This window comes from Paramacrobiotus metropolitanus, unplaced genomic scaffold (genome assembly GCF_019649055.1).
Source record: "Paramacrobiotus metropolitanus isolate TYO unplaced genomic scaffold, Prichtersi_v1.0 Parri_scaffold0000010, whole genome shotgun sequence".
Taxonomy (NCBI): Eukaryota; Metazoa; Tardigrada; class Eutardigrada; order Parachela; family Macrobiotidae; genus Paramacrobiotus; species Paramacrobiotus metropolitanus.
The window spans coordinates 482951-501262 of record NW_026570230.1 but is presented as its reverse complement, the minus strand read 5'-3'; the positions used below and the strand labels follow the sequence as shown (position 1 = coordinate 501262).

Here is an 18312-nt window from a genome sequence, read left to right as displayed (position 1 = left end):
GTTTACAAATTTCAGTTGTGATTTTTGTATATTATTTTGTAATTCATTTAATTTTTCCGCAAGTGCAAAAATTTATTTGCCCGCCGTGCACGGTCAAGCAGGTTCTTTATCGTAATCCGGTAATTTTATTAAGTTTACTTATACGTTTTTGGTGGCATACGCCGAGAAGATCTCCGGAAGAAGAGTTATCTTTAAAGTCGATATACTTTACTGATCAAATTTACATACAAAAAAGCCGTTTAGAAGTTTACATGCACAGCCATATATATCAGACCTGTCATGACGTGGCACAAAGCGGCAAAACCGCTAATTCACAAAAACATCTAACGAAATTTACATAACTGTAAACTCAAAAAACAGATAACGCAAAAATTTTTGGACAGTCTTGACACAAATCGGTTTCTCAGATCCGGAAACTTTCTTCCGTGCAATACAGTCGGCATACCTTTTTGCTCAATATAAGTCCAATCGTTCTGAGAAGAGAAAATAAAGCGTGAGCCCTGTTAAATTTCACAGAACTCAAATCAATTAGCAAACTTTAAACTTACCTCATTCCTAGTCCAAATTTGACATCTTTCAACATCGTCTCTTTTTGGTCCTGCGTCAAACAAGCGTCGTATGCAGCAATTAATCTATAAAACAGGTTACCAATACAGAACGACATTCATAATCAAACACATAATAACTGCATAAACGGATTTTCGTCCATTCGGTAAAATACCGGCAAGCTAAATCACGACTTACGCTCTGATGGTGGGATAAACGGAAACGACAGCAGAAGCTTTAGCTGGCGACATTCCATCCAATGCCAATAATTGCATGAGAAACGTTTGGGACACTGTCTTAGCCTACAGAGTAAACAGTACACATTGACCATCTCGGCACAGGTATAAAGAAAATGTGCTCTACTAAAAAGCCAACCTGATTCGGTTTCGCTACAGAAGAAAATCCAGCAAAGCTTAGGAGCTCTTGTTGAGCACTGCTTAGATCCAGATCAACAGCGTTCTCCCATCGCTCGGCGAAAGTTGTACTTCGAAGCGTCTTAACCTAAAAATACACTTGTTCTAGACTTGAATAACGGCACAGTGGACGATTTATACGGGAAGTTTGTAGTCGAAATCCCAGTGGAAAAATATAGTATACTGGTACGATTGCATGCAAGCAAGATGGACATTACCGAATAGATTCGTTCCAGATATCGCGTCATTCGTAGTAAATACTCCACGGTTGCTCTCAGATTTTCCGTCTCTTTCACAACAAATCCATCCTGAACTTTGATGTTAGCGAGCGCTTGGATAAGCGCCTGATCCGATAACCCTTTGTTCATAAAACGGCTACAGTCCTCGATGATATAGATAACGCGTTTGATGGTGGTTTCTTTCATTCGATACTGTAAAACAAAAACTTACTCTAGGAAAGCAGCTTCACCTTAAAAAAGAACCAGACAATCACCTTCTGGTCGGTGTAGCGTCCATCCTTGATACTAACTGCCAGATCATCACCACGCTTCCGTTCCGCAATAAAATCCAGAACCAGTTCACGGGGCTTTCTTCCCACTGCTAGGTGCGATTTCTCGCGGGCAACCCAAAGGAAGTCGCCTACTTTCAAGTTGCGCACATCGAAAGCGACGCCGTGCTTTTTCAGCTCCAGAATCACATCTGTTTTTGATCGCACACACCTATTTAAAATTTGAGGTAGAATTAGCTTCCAAAACAGTGTATTGATAAATTGTTTAATGCTTCCAGAAAAAAATGAAACTTGAATCAATGAAACTGGGGTAACAGTTTTGGGGAAAACCATATAAAATCCCATAAACTACACCAAAAAATAAGTACGAAAATTGTGCAAAAGTGGCAGTAATCGCAAAAAATCAATAGGAAAAAATCGGATTATGATGTACTGTATGAAAACTGTAAGCAGAAAAACTGCGATGAATATTGATATACAGCGCATATTATATTCAACAAACAGACAAAGGAAGAAGTAAGCTAACAAAAGTATAATTTGCATAGTAATAAAAGCATAATTTTGTCAATGTCGGAAGCATGCGAGCGTCTAATTGGCCGTACCCATTTCCATGTATCTCCTGATTATCCACGCACAACATCACATCGAACGTTCCCGGAGTGAGCGCAAAACGTTCCTCCTCCACACTGCGGTCCTGCACACTGCTGGCGGAGCGCTGCTTTCCCACTTGTTGAATACTTTCCACACTGGAAGAGGAAAACGTCCTAACCACACATCCACCGCCGCCCCCGATCGTCAAGATCGGTTGGCTTCTAACCGTGGTGGTCACCATCCGCGCCGTGCTCATCGCAACCACGGAGCTGGATGACACCGGCCGAATATCGCTTCCCGAACTGGTGGAGGGAACACTGGAGAGGGACGAGAGGGTGATGGTGTCCGATGATTTGGATTTCGGCGCTCTGGCCTTTTTCGGCCGGGGAGGTGGTAAGTCACCCACGGTGTCGGCGCTCTCGTCCTGCTCCATCTGATCGGATTTGCGTTTACGATTGGCACGCTTTGTCGGAGATTTTCCGCTTTTGACGCCTGCATTCTTCGGCTTTTCGCGATGTTTGCTGGGGGACTTAGAAGGACTGGCGCGACGAACAGATGGCACGGAGCCGGATAAGCCACCGGATGTGGCAACCAAAAATGGATCAGGCGGAGATATTCCTACCACCGGAAGAAAGCATCAGCATAATCAAATACGTAATAATTTACAAAACTCTGAAACCAAACGATTAAAATTTAAATGATTAACCAAATAATATTTTCAATATTTAACCAAATATGTTAATTAAAATTTGAATGAAATAATTTTGACTGCGGAATCCCATCAAGGGGAACCTACTTGTAATTTCCTTTTCTTTCAGGTAGGCAGTTAATTTCTTCTTACACGTCGTAGGCCCTATAAAAATCGAAAATAAAATCGGGAGTAAATTGAATTTGATAAACCATCCAAACTCGAAACTGACCGAAATTCTTCAAAGGCTGACCGGCATAGCCATCATACAGTGCTAACGGATAATTTTTTATCGAATGCAAATTGCAAAATCAGGTGTTTTGTAATTTGTACGTTAAGTTTCCTGGCAAACGGCATACTGATGAACTTGCACTTATAAGTTAGCGTGTCTGCCTCACTGAAACTGATAAAACTTGATACATTCTTTAAAAAATTTTGAGTTATCTAGCAGGTTACACCTTTTCAGAATTTTGGGAAGCCACAAAACATGAGCTAAAATCGTCTTCCACGATGATTGAGACATTAGGGCTACCGCACTTTAGTTTCTGTGGCAAGCCCTATGCTGCTTTAAGTATGTATGCATGTGGAATGAGTGCACAATAATATTGTGCACTATTATTGTGCACTCGTGGAATCAGCTCTCATTCAGGCTGGCACGGCTAAATTGCGGTTCGTCGTCGACCCTATTGTGGGACGTATATTCGCATCTTTTCTGCTTTTTGGAAGAGAAATGTTTTTCTTTCGATTTATTCAAAAACACTAAAAAGTTCTAGATTTTTTCTCTACAAAACATGCTTATGTGAGATACGATTGAGGCCTTACAGAAAAAGTGGCTTTTTGCTGACTGAGTTTACAAGAATGTCTTCAGACGTTACGTTAGAGGAGAGAGTTTCCCAGATCGTTCTGTGGGTGGAAAGTATGCTTCCTCACGGCCAAAAGACGGAAGCGCTGCGATCCGTAATCGCTAACCTCAACAGTCATTTGAACACCCTAAGCCAGGCGGATCCCTTTGATATCCCTCTATCCTATACTATTCCGTCTGATTCAGACAGTTCAGCTAAGAGCCCCGAGATAGCAAACGAAAGCCCTGAACTAAGTAAGTTCCGACACTACATAGGTAATCGGATTTTGTGACATCATCGCTTCCATTCTGGAGATCGTTGTGGTATTCGTTGGTTTTCACTTTCTCCACGAGTTCGTACTCTTAGCTTTCCCAATGGGGACCTTGATGAAAGAGCTGCTAAAGTACTTCAACACGAACGATCTCTATGATTTCTTCAACATTCCAAAAACGGCTACGGATGAACAGCGTAGGTTTTCTCCCTCTGTACGCATATTTGTTCGGGTATTTTTTAATCGGGATTTTAATTTTCTGCAGTAAAACGCGCCTACCGTAAAATCTCGCTGGCAGCTCATCCGGATCGCGTGGTTAAAGATGACAAGAAGACTGCCACAGCCAAATTTCAGGTTGTTGGGAAAGCCTATTCCATCTTGTCGGATAAGCAGAAACGAAGCCGCTACGACAGTACTGGTAAGCTGTCAGGCATGCAAAAATTGTTCAGTTGTTTGAATTCTTCTTTGCGTAGGAGTCCTCGAGGACGAGCTGGTTTCCGACGCGCATCGCGATTGGTTTGCCTATTTTCATGAAATCTTCCCCGCAAAGACCACGCAGGATGTCGATGCATTTATTCACGAGTACATAGGTACTGGTTGAATTTTTTGCAGCAGATTATTATTATTATACAAGATAGACCTGCTTAATTTTTGTAAAATATTTCTACTGTAGCCATTAGTCTTGAAAATGCACCGAAAAATTCTGTTTTTGCTTATTGATTATGATAAAACCATGTATGAATTTATTCAGCAGCAATTAGCCGTACCACTTGATAAACCCCGTACGATGGGTTAAACGCCTCCCGTGGTAGCTGCCCATTACACAGAGCCTCCGTAGAGATTTAATATTGTGCTATGCAGGTTGCGCTGCAGTCTGCAATGGTTTCTCTGCTAGTAACACTGCAGTTCTGTAATCTGTCGTGTTCAATTTAAATTATTGAAATTGATTTCAGTTACATTAAAATAAGTTTTTACTAAGTACGATGGAGAACTGTGTGTTCGATATATTATATTATATATATTATAAAGGAAATCCTTCTTTGTTTCGTTTGTTAAGCTGTACAGCGCTTGTGTGTCGCTATGGACTATCGATGGACAGTACTGTATTAAGTGTAGCCTCTACGGTCTATCCATGGCGAACTTTTGAGCAGACTTTGGCCTCACTTTGCTGACTTTAATTACTGTCTTCACATTCGGAACCCGGAATGCCAAATCATCCAGCAACAGAACAGCAGATCATCCAGGAACATCACAGTATAGGATACAGCGCAGAAAGAGCCAATCCTACTATGCAACTCGAGTAGTATTTTGCCCCACTTCAGAAGTTCCCTATCTTATAGCTTGGTGTACTGTTCCTGGATGATCTGCTGTTCTGTTGCTGGATGATTTGGCATTCAAACAATAAGTAAAGTCAGCAAAATCTGCTCGAAAGTTCGCCATGGATAGACCGTTGAGGCTATAGTCTACACTTACAGTACTGTACAATGTACATCGATAGTCCATAGCGACACACAGGCGCTGTACAGCTTAACAAACGAAACAAAGAAGGATTATCCTTTATAATATATATCGAACACACAATTCTCCATCGTACTTAGTAAAAACTTATTTTAATGTAATTGAAATCAATTTCAATAATTTAAATTGAACACAACAGATTAAAGAACTGCAGTGCTACTAGCAGAGAAACCATTGCAGACTGCAGCGCAACTCTACATATCTCAATGTTAAATCTTTACGGAGGCTCTGTGTAATGGGCAGCGATCACGCTAGGCATTTAACCCATCTTACGGCGTTTATCAAGTGGTACGGCTAATTGTGGTTTTTCCGCTCGACCATTTTTAGGACGTGTTTCGTTCGTGTTTTGAGCCGCATTTATTATAGATTCGGAGGAAGAGCAACACGACCTTCTGGTGTATTATGTCCGCTTTAAGGGTCATATGGATAGGATAACGGAATCTATGTTCGGATACGAGTTCCAGCGAGAAGAGACCTTCGGCACCATCATCAACCAAGCCATAAAGGACGGGAAAGTGAAGGATTATGAGGCATTTACCAAAGAGGATCCGAAAAAGAAGAATCGCCGTCGTATACGTGTACGCTGCGCACTTCCATAGTATTATACTGGTTACAAGATTTGATCCTTCGATTTTTGTAATTAGGGCTTTTAACGGTTGCTTTGTAACTACAGGAATTAGAAGCAAAGAGTACATCTACGCCGCCGCCCGACCCGGCGTGGCTGCGTAAGAAGCCATTTTTGATCAAACTTGAAATTCTCGGTAAGTAAATAATATTAAAAAAATGGCCCGGCACATGGTGTGAAATATGGTATACGTACACACGCTAAAATTTTCGCTTTCGCGCAGTCCGAATCACGTTTTTGTGATACTTTATGTCATCCTAAAGCTAAATGATTTGTTTACATTGTTCTGAAAACTGTTTGTGCACGCAACATCCGGTTGCCGAGATATGGCGTACTAAAATGGGCGAAAAGTTTGTTGTGTACCAATAGTCCGGTTATTACCCGATTTTCTTGAAACTTTGCTGTAAGACACATAGCCATAAAGTCGAAAGTGAACCAGTTTCAGGCTCATAGCACTTTCCCATAACTTTAAAATGAATTTTAAATTTTTTGAGATTCATTCTGAAATTCGAAAAAATTTAATTTACGATGTACTGCAAAACGCATAGGGCGTTTGGCGTCATCAGTTGTGACCGTCTACTATACCACATTTAATCGTTTTCTTTAGATAAACATAATGTATATGGATTCTTCGAGGATCTGCAATACGTTGGAGATTCCTCTACCCCGGAAGCCGTCCTGGAATGCTTTACCGCGAAGGTTAGGCAATTATAGACCCACTCACTTTGAATGCTGTAGCATTTTATTGTATGTAGTTAAACCGCTATCGTGCCTGTTTTCAAAAAACAGGATAATTTTGCTGTCGTATAGTGCATCGTGATCAGCACAATATCGGCAGGCTACGCGTAAACAGCAGCCCGTAAACTAAGCGCATATCGTTGAACTGCATTCGAACGCTTCGCAGTTTTGTTACCCCCTGAGCAGATCGATAATATAAAAAGGCTTTTTCCAAAAAGTTCCCATTACAGCTTCTCGAAAAACTTTTTTACAGGTTTTGAAACGCTATATCTTTTCCCCGTGTTAAACTACACTTCAAACATCGGCACTTTCGTGTTAGTAACAAAGTTGTTACCCTGGATAACATTTCGTTGAACTATGTACAACAGTATTAATGCCTGCAATAGTATTAATGTAATAACGAAACAAACCTGAAATATGAGAATTATAAACATTACGTGAGTGACACCACCAAGGAAGCCGAGCTGACCGGCTCAGACTTGGCTGGGCACGCCAGTGAGGGACAGAACGCTGTAGCTTCAGTCGGTCAGGACGAGCAGCTGCGCAACTCAGATCCGTCTCAGGGGATAACACGCGCCTCTCGTGTTAGGGGGCTGGAAATGTTTTGTTAATGATTGTTTACGATTGAAGTCAAGAATCCATTGTTTTCGAGCCGGATTTTTTTTAAAATGTGGGTTACATATTGTTTAACTGGATTCATGCTCCAAATCATTATTGACGTTTTGTAATTAATTGCCTAACCTTCACCTTTAGGATGATCGATTTTCGGATTTGAATCAATATTGGGATCCGTCGGTGAAGGTCCTAGATTTTATCCGGTCCGCGAGTGAGAATATTCGTGATGTAATAATGTTCGCTGGTTTGCCCTGTATGAGACCTGATTTTTTGGACCGGTTTGCGTAAGTTTTACATATCATGGGCGATTCGGCCTACCATTGTTTTCACTACCGTTGTTTAAGGGATTTGGCCCGGTACATAGTACCAAATTCGGGTACATACACGGGAAGTTTCGCTGTCGCGCACTCCTAAACTCTTTTTTGCATTGCTTTATAACATTTTGTAGCCAAATGATTTATACACGTAGGCGTGAAATCCGTTTGCGCGCGCAACATCCGGTTCGGGAGTTATTAGTGAAATAAAATTCCAAAAGTTTAAACGCGCGGAGGTGTACCAAAAGTCTCATTGTGAACCGATGCTCTTCAAATTTTGCACGAAAACACACATTACTATGAAGATGGTTTTGGTACCAAACCAGCTTTCTACCATTTTTTTTCAAATTTTAAATTAATTTTTAAAATTTTTGAATTCCATTTTAAAATTTAAACTTAGTGTTAATAAGATTAGGCCAAACCGCTCGTCTCCCACCGTAGGGCAAATCGTCCATGTTCCCTTTATTCTATGTCGCCACGTAGAATAAAGGGGCATTATACGGTTAGTACAATGACAGGCCGAATCACCCTCTGAACCCGAGTGGGAATTGGGGAAGTGTGTACTGATATGTACATTTAAGGTATTTTAGCATCTGTTAAGCCAGTTAATAATTTTTAGTGGAACGAGTGGAGGAATATGCGTCAGTGAATGCAACCCTTCTATGGCGTCAGGTAATTTACTGCAAGTAGATATCATTTTAAATATTTACTTGGATCATTCGCCAATGCGAAATTCAACCTCCATAAACTCTTACGTAAAATTATTCGGCAGAAAAGTTAGCAGCTGCTATTCATGGCTGGTGCGAATCTTGCTCCGCGGAATCCCAGCCAGAAACCAGTATGAACAGCACCGTCATGGAAGTGGTTCAGTCGGTTGAAAAGCGTCCACTAGAAGACTCAGCAGAATCGTCGCAGGAGACAACCAAAAAGCCCAAAGGGGAATTGGATCGCTTCCGTCCGACGAACCTCTACGACCGTCAGATCCGCTTATGGGGATGGGAAGCCCAGCAGCGCCTGATGAAATCCCGCTTGTTGATGTACGGCCTGAACGGCACCGGGGCCGAGGTGTTGAAGAATCTCCTTTTGGGCGGTATCCGCTACATCACGGTCCTCGATGCCGCCAGCGTCACCGAGCCCGATATCTCCACCAACTTTTTTCTCCGCGAACAGGACGTGGGTCTGAATCGGGCGGTGGCCAGCGCGGACCGTGCGCGGGTCCTCAATCCGATGTGTACGTTGGAGGTTTTAGACGGCGATGTCACTATCATCAACACGGAACTCGTCAAACACTTTGATCTCGTCCTGGTCAATGGTGCCAGTATCAAGGATGCCGTGCACATCGCCGGGGTGTGCCGCTCCCTGCACATTCCCGTGTACATTTCCCAAATGCTGGGCTTCCATGCCTTCTTCGTCAACGATCTGAACCAGCTGGATTTTGAGATTCCGCCGAGTAAATCGAATACCGCGGCGGCCCCCAAGGCGGATGCCAAGACCAATGGTACCTGTACCACTGATCACTTCTTCTCAAACGCTCCACATTTCAAGTTTTTAAATCAGATCGGGCTTGGAGCTGAGACGGCTTGAAAAAATTAAATGCGAGTTTAAAACAGTGGCATAGTGTTAAAAATAACGATGTTCCAGTGACACTAGTTATTACTGTTAATATTTCATTAATATTGTCTTTGTTTGATGTGGTAAAAAGATTATAGGAAAATAAATCTAAAAAGTCGATTTTTTAATTTTTATTTCAAATCAAATCCGTAAACGGCCTATATACGTTTGAATTTCGTTTCTAGGTACCCCGCCATCGACCAGTAAGATGTCCAACGGGGAAGCGGAAGTCTGCACTTTTACGGAGGATAGCGCCAATACTGAGCCGCAGACCCTGCACATTACCGCCACGCCGCTGGAGACGGTGCTATCATCCGCAGCGGTGCAGCGCTCCGGTGCGGCCTGTCCCATGGCCAAGCGCTCGCTGGGCATGAAGCGCATTGATCCGTATTTGAACATGGAGATGGTGCTGTTGTTTGTGGAACAGTATGGACGCTACCCGGCCTACCAGACCGTGGAGGATGATCTGCCGAAATTGCTGGAGATTGTCAAAGGGCTGCAGAAGGACGGCGACACCCGGGTGCTGGAGCCGGCAGAGTTCTTGAAACCGGATACGAATTTCGCCTGTGCAGTGTTCGGGGCGACCTTGGCGCAGGAGCTGATTACGGTGCTGACGCGCCGCGGGTATCCCATTTTTAATCTGTATTATCTGGCGGACATGGATGCGATGGGCAGCCGCGAGTATGTCCAGTAAGGGGTGGTTTTGTATTGATTGCTCTCTTGTTTCTTCGAAGTTTTATTGAGCTGGTTATTATGGCGGTTTTGTGCGTGGAATTGCTTTTGAGTGTTTGAAGTTTTCCATAAGAATCTTGCTGTCGGTTACAATTTTTTATTATTTTTCAGTAAGAAAGTTCATGCCTGCATATCATCAGGAATATTGAATGAGTGCTTAATTTTATGGGTCGCTCGAGTAAAGACGCAGGAGTTTGACAATGGTACGGCATTTGTCAGTCGGTTTGTTGTTTCTCTACTTGTATATTTATTACCGTAGACCTAAGTCTAACATTGTACGATACGGTAGGGTAGCACCTGATTTTGTTACTGACTTTTTCCCGCGAATAATTAATGTTAATGACAGACACTTTCTCGAAAAGCAAGCGCGATTAGTGTTAAATTGTACAAGTATTTTCACACTGCAGTGACTCCACCGACTAGCAGAGACCGACTTCCTTCGTATATTATGTACAACAATAAAGCAGAAACAACACCACGCAAGGAAGCGTTTGGGAAAAAGCATTTCCGGTCACACAGCTGCACAGACACGACAGTTTTAATTTATTTTCGCTACATTTACCGTTATCTGGTGTTAAATTACAGTAATAACCGCTGTTACGAGGTAAACCATCGGTTATTACCACAGGAAATTAAACGTTGCTTTATCCTTGTAGTTAAACCTCTCGTCAGTGCTTCACATCACTTGGATGTGGGCTTCTTCGACGTCTTTTCGACAATAGGGTTTGCCTTCCACGTTAAAGTATTCCATGCCGGTTCCCATTGTATACAAAGCATCTCCGCAAACCTGCATAAAAAAAAACCTTAGATACGCATTTCCAGATCTTTTACACAATTAGAATTTTTTGAAAATGTCTTATCCGGCATCGGGCTGGCAGCACACAAAAATATTATCCTTAAGTTTTTTACACTTACGATAATTAATACCTGCGACACTAATACAGAATTCTATGTACTAGTAAGGTATTTGTGTACTTATATCTATACTTCTATGTAATTGTACACTGCTTTAAATTAATCCTGCATAGTTGCCGGTCTCTTTTTCTTACCACGCACACAAAGCAGCTGGGATGATAGTACGTTGACATGGCCTTCAGTTTGTCGCCTTCGATATAACCATTGCATGCTGCACAGTGAGGCGCAAATTTATCCCGATAGCAGTTATCGCACATTGGTCCGTCGTTCGGCAACTGGAAACTGCCGGTGATCCGGTTCTGGCATAAATGGCATTTAAAGCAGTCCACGTGCCAATCTCGTTGCAACGCTCCCACACTCACCGATTCCTGTAAAATTAATAAAAAATATTTTACTTGAGTTAGATAACAAAATCATTATTTGCTGACTGACCTCCGTTAAATGGATATGCTTATTACAAGCGCAGCACGTTCCCGAATACACGCTATCGAAGCAGTTGCGATGGAAGTGCTTATCATGCAGCGCCAAATGCCGGTCATCATTGATGACCTCCGAACAGATAGCGCAATGCTTCTCATCCACATCATCCCGGACATTAGTTTCCCGGTACCATGGTTGATGGAATTCCTGATGGAAACCAGGCGGGCGGTATTCTTCCACCGTGCGACCTATAAACATGTCGGCCGGGCAGCCGACCGCTAGCGGCGGTTCCATTAGCGGTGGCGGCATAGCCATGCCGGAATCCGGTTCGGTCAGTGACCCTTGTCCGTGGTAGCCGTCAGCCACACTAGAGCGGCGGCGTTCCGTAATGTACTTTTCCGGAATATGATTATCCGGAGCCGGTTCCGACGCCAGCGTTGCGCTGGCCATAATAGCCTCGATGCCATGTAGACTGTCGCCGACACGCTCGTCATACTGTGGCCACTCGATGCGACCGTTGCCGTGCACGACAAAAGCGTCCTCTTGACCGAGCTCCACTGTGTGATGGAGCTGCTCCGCTGTTTCTTTATTCCAGGCAATCTGCCCGTCGTCTTTGACGTCGAACGTCATTTCGTGATCGGATCGAACCTGCGTTTCCGTTTCCGGTGCTTGGGCGTGGCCGCTGTATCCATCGGCGACACTTGAGCGGCGCCGCTCCTGTGACGCATGATGCTCATCATGGGCGTGGTCAGTCGATACTCCGACGATATCCTCGGATGGCGCGTGGTGGTCGGCGTGGCTATGGTCGTCGGATGACCCGGTGGCATCGCGGACAAAAGTCTCCACCGCTTCCACAATGTCGTTGATCCCATCGCGGGCTGCAATGTACGCCGACTCGACTATCCCATGTTCGTTGGCAGCCGCTGGCTGATCGTCACTGCGGACGTGGGTGGTTTCATCCGCGCGACTGCTCCGTCGTGATGCCGGGTGCTCCTTGACCATGCTTTCTCGGCGCGAGCCGGAATTCCCTGTAATAATTTCTTCATGATGGCTCTCGTGATTGCTCTCATGGTGACTTTTAGCTAGGCTTTCTCGGCGAGAACCAGCATGGTCTGTAACAACTTCTTCATGATGGCTTCCGTAACTGTCCTCAGGATGACCTTTAGCCAGACTTTCCCGGCGCGAACCGGAATGCGTTAAAGCAACCTGTTCATGATGGTTTTCATGACTTCCTTCGTGGTGACCTTTGTCCGGTACGCTCGCACGACGCTCCTGGTGCTCATTTACGCTTTCGCGTCTGGAAGCCGGTTTGCTTCCCGAATGATGCTCGGTACCGGTTATCGTATCTCCGATGTCGCGTACAAACGTCTTCACGGCGTCCACAATTTCCTCCAAACCGTTTTCCGGATGATGATCATGACCCGGCTCGTGTCCGTTAACGTTATGGTGCACGTCATGCTCGGCCATTCGAGTTGCTTTATAATAGAAGTTTAATAACTGCTAAAACGTCCTGCCAAATGTCGTCTGTAATCGATCAGGTGTCGGCGCTATCTGAAAACGATATGAATTTATTGTAAACGGAACCGATCACGGAAAGATGTTAGCCAAAAACGGATCAATAATAACGAACGCGTGGTAACATATTATCGAGCTAGACGCGGTACACTAAATATAAAGTAAACATCGAACCAATGGAAATGGTTGTGTCTGCGGGATCATGTTTTTATGTGACAAGTCATTTGCATAACTGTCTATGTAGGCGTCGCGACAAGCATTTCGTGGCATTGATTAAGCGATCATTCTGCCAAATCAGCAAACTCAGCATGTGCATCATATAAGGATGAGTCAAATGGTTCACATCCTGAACCTTTCTTAAGAAAATTTACTCCTAAAGGGATTTTTGTTACTTACGACGTAATTTCTCATAGACAATTAGATGCTTAACATTTATACCATTCAATAGTTAAAGTCGCTAAACACGTTTTTGGTTCAGTTAAGCGCGTCGTAATAATGCAGCAGAAGGGCATCAATTCTGCATTGATACCGAACTCAGATATAAGCGCAAAATAAATTTGCAATATGCACGTCTGATTGCTACGTGCCTAATCAAGTAATGTCGTCCGTATATAAATTGTGAAATGAAAAATATGAAATCATTTTTAAAAAATAGGGCATTCATAACTGTATCAGTGGGCCGATGGCCGAGTCAATGCCCCCTCTGGGTGGCAGTCAGCATGAGTCAGAGCACCCCTAACTTACATAAACTTTAATTACCAATTAAAAACTGGCGCACATTATCGTAACATGGGTTTTGCACTATTTTACATAAAAAATTCCCATAGACGTGGGACGCAACCTATTGACTTTCTGACGCGCCGCTTGTGTTTGGGGATGAGCGTCGCTCTCTATAAACACATAAGCGTAGAGCTTCCCGTCTCCGTTCTGGAAATTTAACGAAGGACAACAGGAGATGGTCGGAACAGGCTACCTTTGGAGGAACCAAAACTTGAGCGCCATTGTAAAGCGTCCAGCTAAAAGCCATCCCCGCTAAAATATATCAGGTGGATAGCTAATCAAACACAGATTATTGGGGCAGCTTCGAAATCCTTTTTACTCATCTGTCTGATTTTTCGCAATGTGGCGTACCTTGGGGTACCTCTTTTGCTGACTTTTGGTGGTACGCTTTCTCCAGTTTAACTCTCTAACGCAAAGCCAAATTACTTTAAGGTAGCCATCGGCATAACATCTACACCCACGAAGGATTCTGGTTTTCTTACAGCGATGCATGATGGAAGCTGCAGAAGAGGACAGGGTTCTGATACTGATGTGCGAAGCCTTAATCGTGGAGCACTCCGAAGAACTTTTTTGCTTCTTTACAGCATAGCAACGATATTAGTAACAAAAATAATTTTGTGTCCTGAAACTATTACAAATTAGGTATAACAATATGCAAACATTTTGAAAACTTTCTTTGAAAAAATTCAAAAAAAAGGAGACAAGAAGTGATTTACTGGTGTAATTTGGCATTACGACGGACCAAGACCATTGCCTCTAAATATTAGAAAAATTATGCTGATAAGCGCGGTGTAAAGATACTTCCGCAAATAAAATTATTAATTGCACTAGACTTTCGCAGTTTAAAAAAAGTTCCAGATCTAAACGATTCTCTGCAGGGTAATTAGTTAACGAACAAAGACAAACTCGAAGAAAATTCTGATGGTCCATAACTAAAATAATTTCGTAACTTTTTTGCATCAACATTTCCAATCGGGACGCAGATGCAATCGATGTGTAGAGAGTGTATAAATAGTATTTTGAAAATGTTGGATTAATTGTATGAATCTGGGAATAAATAAAAAATATACGACATGACTTGATTAGGTACCCTTTAGTGATATTCTTGTTCCGTCAACACAAGCTGTTGTTTGTTGTAAACTTGTACTGTAATAGGTAATAAATAAATTTTTACGGGACTGCGTATTGCACAGAAAATTTATTAATGAAAAATATTGAGGAATGATTACACAAGTTATTAGTAATCTATTCTCTATCGCTGCTTCATGGTAATGACACCTTGGTCAACGTACTTTCCACAAGAAATTCGACGTCAGCACTAAATTTCAAGTGTTGGTTCCAGGTGAGCAATATTAATCATGCGAGATACAATGGCTTACGATGGTAGCAAAATACTAGAGTAGTAATCGCAATATTATAGTTACTAACGAATAACGATCCCGTGTGACAAATTGTCCCGAAACGCAACCAAAAGAATGACTCATATTCTCCAACAGCATGCAGTACTTATAATTGAATTATGACACGCGCAACAAATTGCAGGCTATCCTAATACGAAATGCGTAATAATCTATTCACTCAAGCGTCACAATACTGCAAAGAAAATTACTTGTAAATGTAATATGCAGTGCTGTACAATACATATGATAGCCCAATTTCAAAATATCTGCATATATTCATAATGTAATACACGAATAGGTTGAATACTGACTCGTGGGTAGTATCAGCTGGATATGCAATACAGGCACAATGATACACTCCCAAGCAATATTAATGTTGCAGAAAAAGCTCACACAGTACCCAACAGAATATCGTAAGCTAATTAATTTCATTTACAAAAAGCTCCAGTAGTGCTTACTACTTACAGCACTTACCATTAGTACTTACAGTTAATAACTTTAAAAGTTGCACCGGCTATTCATAAACTTTGGGAGGGTCAGGATTCTGGAATAAGTGGATGTAAGCAAACGTAGCAAGTTCGTCATTTAAAACTTTTTAATTAAAACAGTCCAGCCAAGTGTATCGGTATGTCGCAGAAGCATGCATTACCCGGTTCTACGGCAAGCAATTTTTTGACGTGCTTTAGACATCGTCGGATCACAACACGCCGTCTTTAGAATGGCATGTTTCAGTATACTTATGGAGCCCCTTTTTATGTACATTTTCACGTCTAAAATACATGGTCTACGGAACTATATTATGGCTTTTTGAAACTCAAAAAACACCCATCCAAAGGACATCTTTTGGATGAATAAGACATGGGCGCTTTGTTCTAGAATAGAACCGGGTTAAAATAACATCAACATGGTCCAGCGTTACAGACGTCTGAGTGTAATAAATTGGCAAGTTTACTTACGTTTTTCATACGTCGCATAAGAGCGGGTAAAAAGGTCTATAGAGAAATTTCTGCCGAGGTGTCGGTGTTTATTGAAGAGAACCTTATGAGTAAGCACGAAAGGAGTAAGGGACGGCTTTCTCCAACTGTTTATACAGCGGATATAGAAAATTAGAAATGAATTTGTGTGCAGTTGGGTAAATTATATTTTGCGGCTTATACACGCCACAATAGTGTGCGGCTGTACCTGGAAAACGGATAAGCAGAAAATTGGATACTGTGCACTTATATCGATCTGGATGTTAGATGTTATTGGCAATCGTTAAAATGTATTGTCATCCTATCACGTGGCTTAGGATCGGCAGCATGGGCAACTCCAGGGGAAGAATTTTTTGCTGGCTCTTCTGAACTTGGTTGAAAAGGCAACTTTAACGCATTATATAAGGACGAAAATAGATTTGCATTGTAAACTTGCACTTCTTGGTATTTTTTTGTTAAGTGCATGACCTTATACGTGTGACGGTGCAACTGCATCGTTATACAAATTTCCGCTATTTATAAAACATTGTTTTGTACTGCGTTAGACTTCCCGGCGACGATTTCGGTGAACATCTGTATGTATACGAGTATCAACTTATAAATGGAAATTCAAATTCTTATGGTGCTGCACATTAAAAAAGACTGAAAACAGCAAGCATCTTTAAATTAATTTAGATAAATCCAACATAAATCAAGTTTACATAAATCAAACAGCTCATCTGGCTGTTGCCATATTAGCCAAACGCGCGGGAACATATGTACAGAAACAGTACCTCTGCGACGGTTGTTGTTTCGCTGCCGTATTTTAATATTCATAGTTTTCCACAACTTCTATAATACTTTATGTCAGTTTTGCTGTACGTAGTCAGCTGCGTACCTATTAGAACATAGTCAGCGTTTTGGCGATGTAATATCCCATTGCTTGCCAGTTCTTACATTATGGAATTTTTGCCGGTCATGATCCTGATCCTTCGCGCACAAATGTTTTGCTGTACAAAACTTGCCTGCATTACACTTCTTCGACATGCTCATATAGGAAAACGAATTAGATTCAGGCGATATTTAGAGGAGAAATGCAGTAAAGGGATCACTTCTGCAGTCAGAATATGCAGCGCCGTTCCCTGATTAACGACTGCTTCTGCCGTATCGCCAGCAACAGCGTGACCTTTCGGTCGGCCTGTAAGTGGACCATGGTTAGACGATTTAACCAAGTTAGATGATATTTGCTAGGCTGCTGCAGATACACCACCAATCCAATACACCTGTGTTTCCTGTGCCAGCACAGCAAAACTTAATTCATTAATACAAGGTACACAACCTGCAGAACTGCTGATGCTGCCCAGTTACGAATACACCATAAAAAATTAAAGTACAAACAACGCGAGCGTAACAGAAAACATTTGGAATACATATGAAAACTCTCCACTTCCTACAAATATCCACACTTTCCTCAATTTTGGACTGATGTGTGACTGTTCCTAAATATCAGTGATTTAAAATAAGAGAATGAATATGCGAACGAGAATTTCGCTCGCTCGAATTATAATGTAGCGAGTACGGGACCGTGGTCTATGTAGCGAGTACGAGACCCGCTTCCCAGCCCGATAAGAGCGTGATAGCGGTCCATGAACATCTGCACAGGAAAGTGGTGGTCATGCAGGTGATACAGGTACTGCAGTGTCTCGTCGGTGCCCCCACCGTAACGCCACGCCGACATGGCCATTTCCGCCGTTATGATGCCGAAGCCGACCAGCTGCTGCTCTTTATATATGCCCATCATGATACGCAGCTTTGTCGGTCGATGTCAGAAGTCCCGCAACATCATCAGAAAAGTCGTTGTAACTTGTCTTCAATCGAACTGCCTGCCCAAACAATTACTCATAAACTTTTGAAAATGTGTAACTGATTTGACTCTTGCCATTCTCAACGCCTGGAGCCAAAATTTAAAGTTTTGGTTGGTAATAAAATGTACAGAATAAATACGACGGTTTGTGTGCATTTCAGTATGCCGCAACCTCCGCGATTGAGGGATTCACTTTCCGTCGTCCGGATCGGGACGATATGCCGGTTCTGGATATCTCCAGCCGGAAATTCGCGGACGCGGCTTGGCTGGGGGAATTATTTGGTATAGCGCCAAGCTAAGGACATGTAGGAGATCGGCGAAACGGACAGTTTCATGTTCATCAGTGAAGACAATGTAGCCTCGAAGAAGGTGTTCACCAAAGGTGCCGGCGCAGTGCGACAGGAAGACTGGAGAATTGTGGATGTGCTTTACAAACCGCACAATGTGCATAAA

General features: G+C 42.6%; 3 protein-coding genes and 1 long non-coding RNA gene across 14 annotated transcripts; 2 read left to right on the top strand and 2 right to left on the bottom strand.

Moving 5' to 3' along the window:
* Positions 1–197: 197 nt before the first annotated feature.
* On the bottom strand, positions 198–3262 carry LOC129583297 (crossover junction endonuclease MUS81-like). The gene is made up of 9 exons (XM_055475058.1): positions 2979–3262; positions 2855–2911; positions 2070–2676; positions 1453–1678; positions 1178–1390; positions 922–1047; positions 745–848; positions 549–632; positions 198–473 (listed from the first exon to the last, which is right to left on the bottom strand). Exons 3-9 carry the CDS (start codon positions 2489–2491, stop codon positions 404–406), a joined length of 1245 nt encoding a protein of 414 aa, XP_055331033.1. The 5' UTR covers positions 2492–2676; positions 2855–2911; positions 2979–3262; the 3' UTR covers positions 198–403.
* A 143-nt stretch (positions 3263–3405) lies between these two features.
* On the top strand, positions 3406–10207 carry LOC129583296 (uncharacterized). The gene is made up of 11 exons (XM_055475056.1): positions 3406–3842; positions 3955–4056; positions 4125–4277; positions 4333–4449; positions 5744–5955; positions 6051–6138; positions 6610–6701; positions 7494–7639; positions 8289–8341; positions 8442–9171; positions 9470–10207. Exons 1-11 carry the CDS (start codon positions 3605–3607, stop codon positions 9972–9974), a joined length of 2436 nt encoding a protein of 811 aa, XP_055331031.1. The 5' UTR covers positions 3406–3604; the 3' UTR covers positions 9975–10207.
* A 90-nt stretch (positions 10208–10297) lies between these two features.
* On the bottom strand, positions 10298–16912 carry LOC129583233 (LIM domain-containing protein A-like). Of its 11 annotated transcripts, XM_055474945.1 has the most exons (6): positions 14125–14423; positions 13994–14048; positions 13836–13894; positions 11360–12898; positions 11062–11295; positions 10298–10799 (listed from the first exon to the last, which is right to left on the bottom strand). In XM_055474945.1, exons 4-6 carry the CDS (start codon positions 12812–12814, stop codon positions 10689–10691), a joined length of 1800 nt encoding a protein of 599 aa, XP_055330920.1. In that variant the 5' UTR covers positions 12815–12898; positions 13836–13894; positions 13994–14048; positions 14125–14423; the 3' UTR covers positions 10298–10688. The 11 variants fall into 11 exon arrangements, with proteins under 11 accessions (XP_055330920.1, XP_055330921.1, XP_055330927.1 ...); XM_055474946.1 differs by lacking the exons at positions 13836–13894; positions 13994–14048; positions 14125–14423 and adding exons at positions 15530–15586; positions 16894–16912; XM_055474952.1 differs by lacking the exons at positions 13836–13894; positions 13994–14048; positions 14125–14423 and adding exons at positions 15530–15586; positions 15999–16183 and having other exon boundaries at positions 11069–11295.
* Positions 13642–18253, top strand: LOC129583235 (uncharacterized). The gene is made up of 3 exons (XR_008689767.1): positions 13642–13908; positions 14075–14984; positions 18021–18253. It is a non-coding gene; the product is annotated as an uncharacterized LOC129583235 (long non-coding RNA).
* Positions 18254–18312: the final 59 nt, after the last annotated feature.

Excerpts from the sequence above, each read along its gene's own strand:
- LOC129583297 (XM_055475058.1), bottom strand. The coding sequence starts at position 2,491 with ATGGAGCAGGACGAGAGCGCCGACACCGTGGGTGACTTACCACCTCCC. Across the intron at positions 849-921 it reads CTGTAGCGAAACCGAATCAG|GCTAAGACAGTGTCCCAAAC; the intron begins GTTGGCTTTTTA and ends TTTACTCTGTAG. Across the intron at positions 474-548 it reads AAATTTGGACTAGGAATGAG|AACGATTGGACTTATATTGA; the intron begins GTAAGTTTAAAG and ends TTCTCTTCTCAG.
- LOC129583296 (XM_055475056.1), top strand. The coding sequence starts at position 3,605 with ATGTCTTCAGACGTTACGTTAGAGGAGAGAGTTTCCCAGATCGTTCTG. Across the intron at positions 4,450-5,743 it reads ATTTATTCACGAGTACATAG|ATTCGGAGGAAGAGCAACAC; the intron begins GTACTGGTTGAA and ends CATTTATTATAG. Across the intron at positions 6,702-7,493 it reads TGGAATGCTTTACCGCGAAG|GATGATCGATTTTCGGATTT; the intron begins GTTAGGCAATTA and ends CTTCACCTTTAG.
- LOC129583233 (XM_055474946.1), bottom strand. The coding sequence starts at position 12,814 with ATGGCCGAGCATGACGTGCACCATAACGTTAACGGACACGAGCCGGGT. Across the intron at positions 11,296-11,359 it reads AGCATATCCATTTAACGGAG|GAATCGGTGAGTGTGGGAGC; the intron begins GTCAGTCAGCAA and ends TTAATTTTACAG. Across the intron at positions 10,800-11,061 it reads CCAGCTGCTTTGTGTGCGTG|GTTTGCGGAGATGCTTTGTA; the intron begins GTAAGAAAAAGA and ends TTTTTTATGCAG.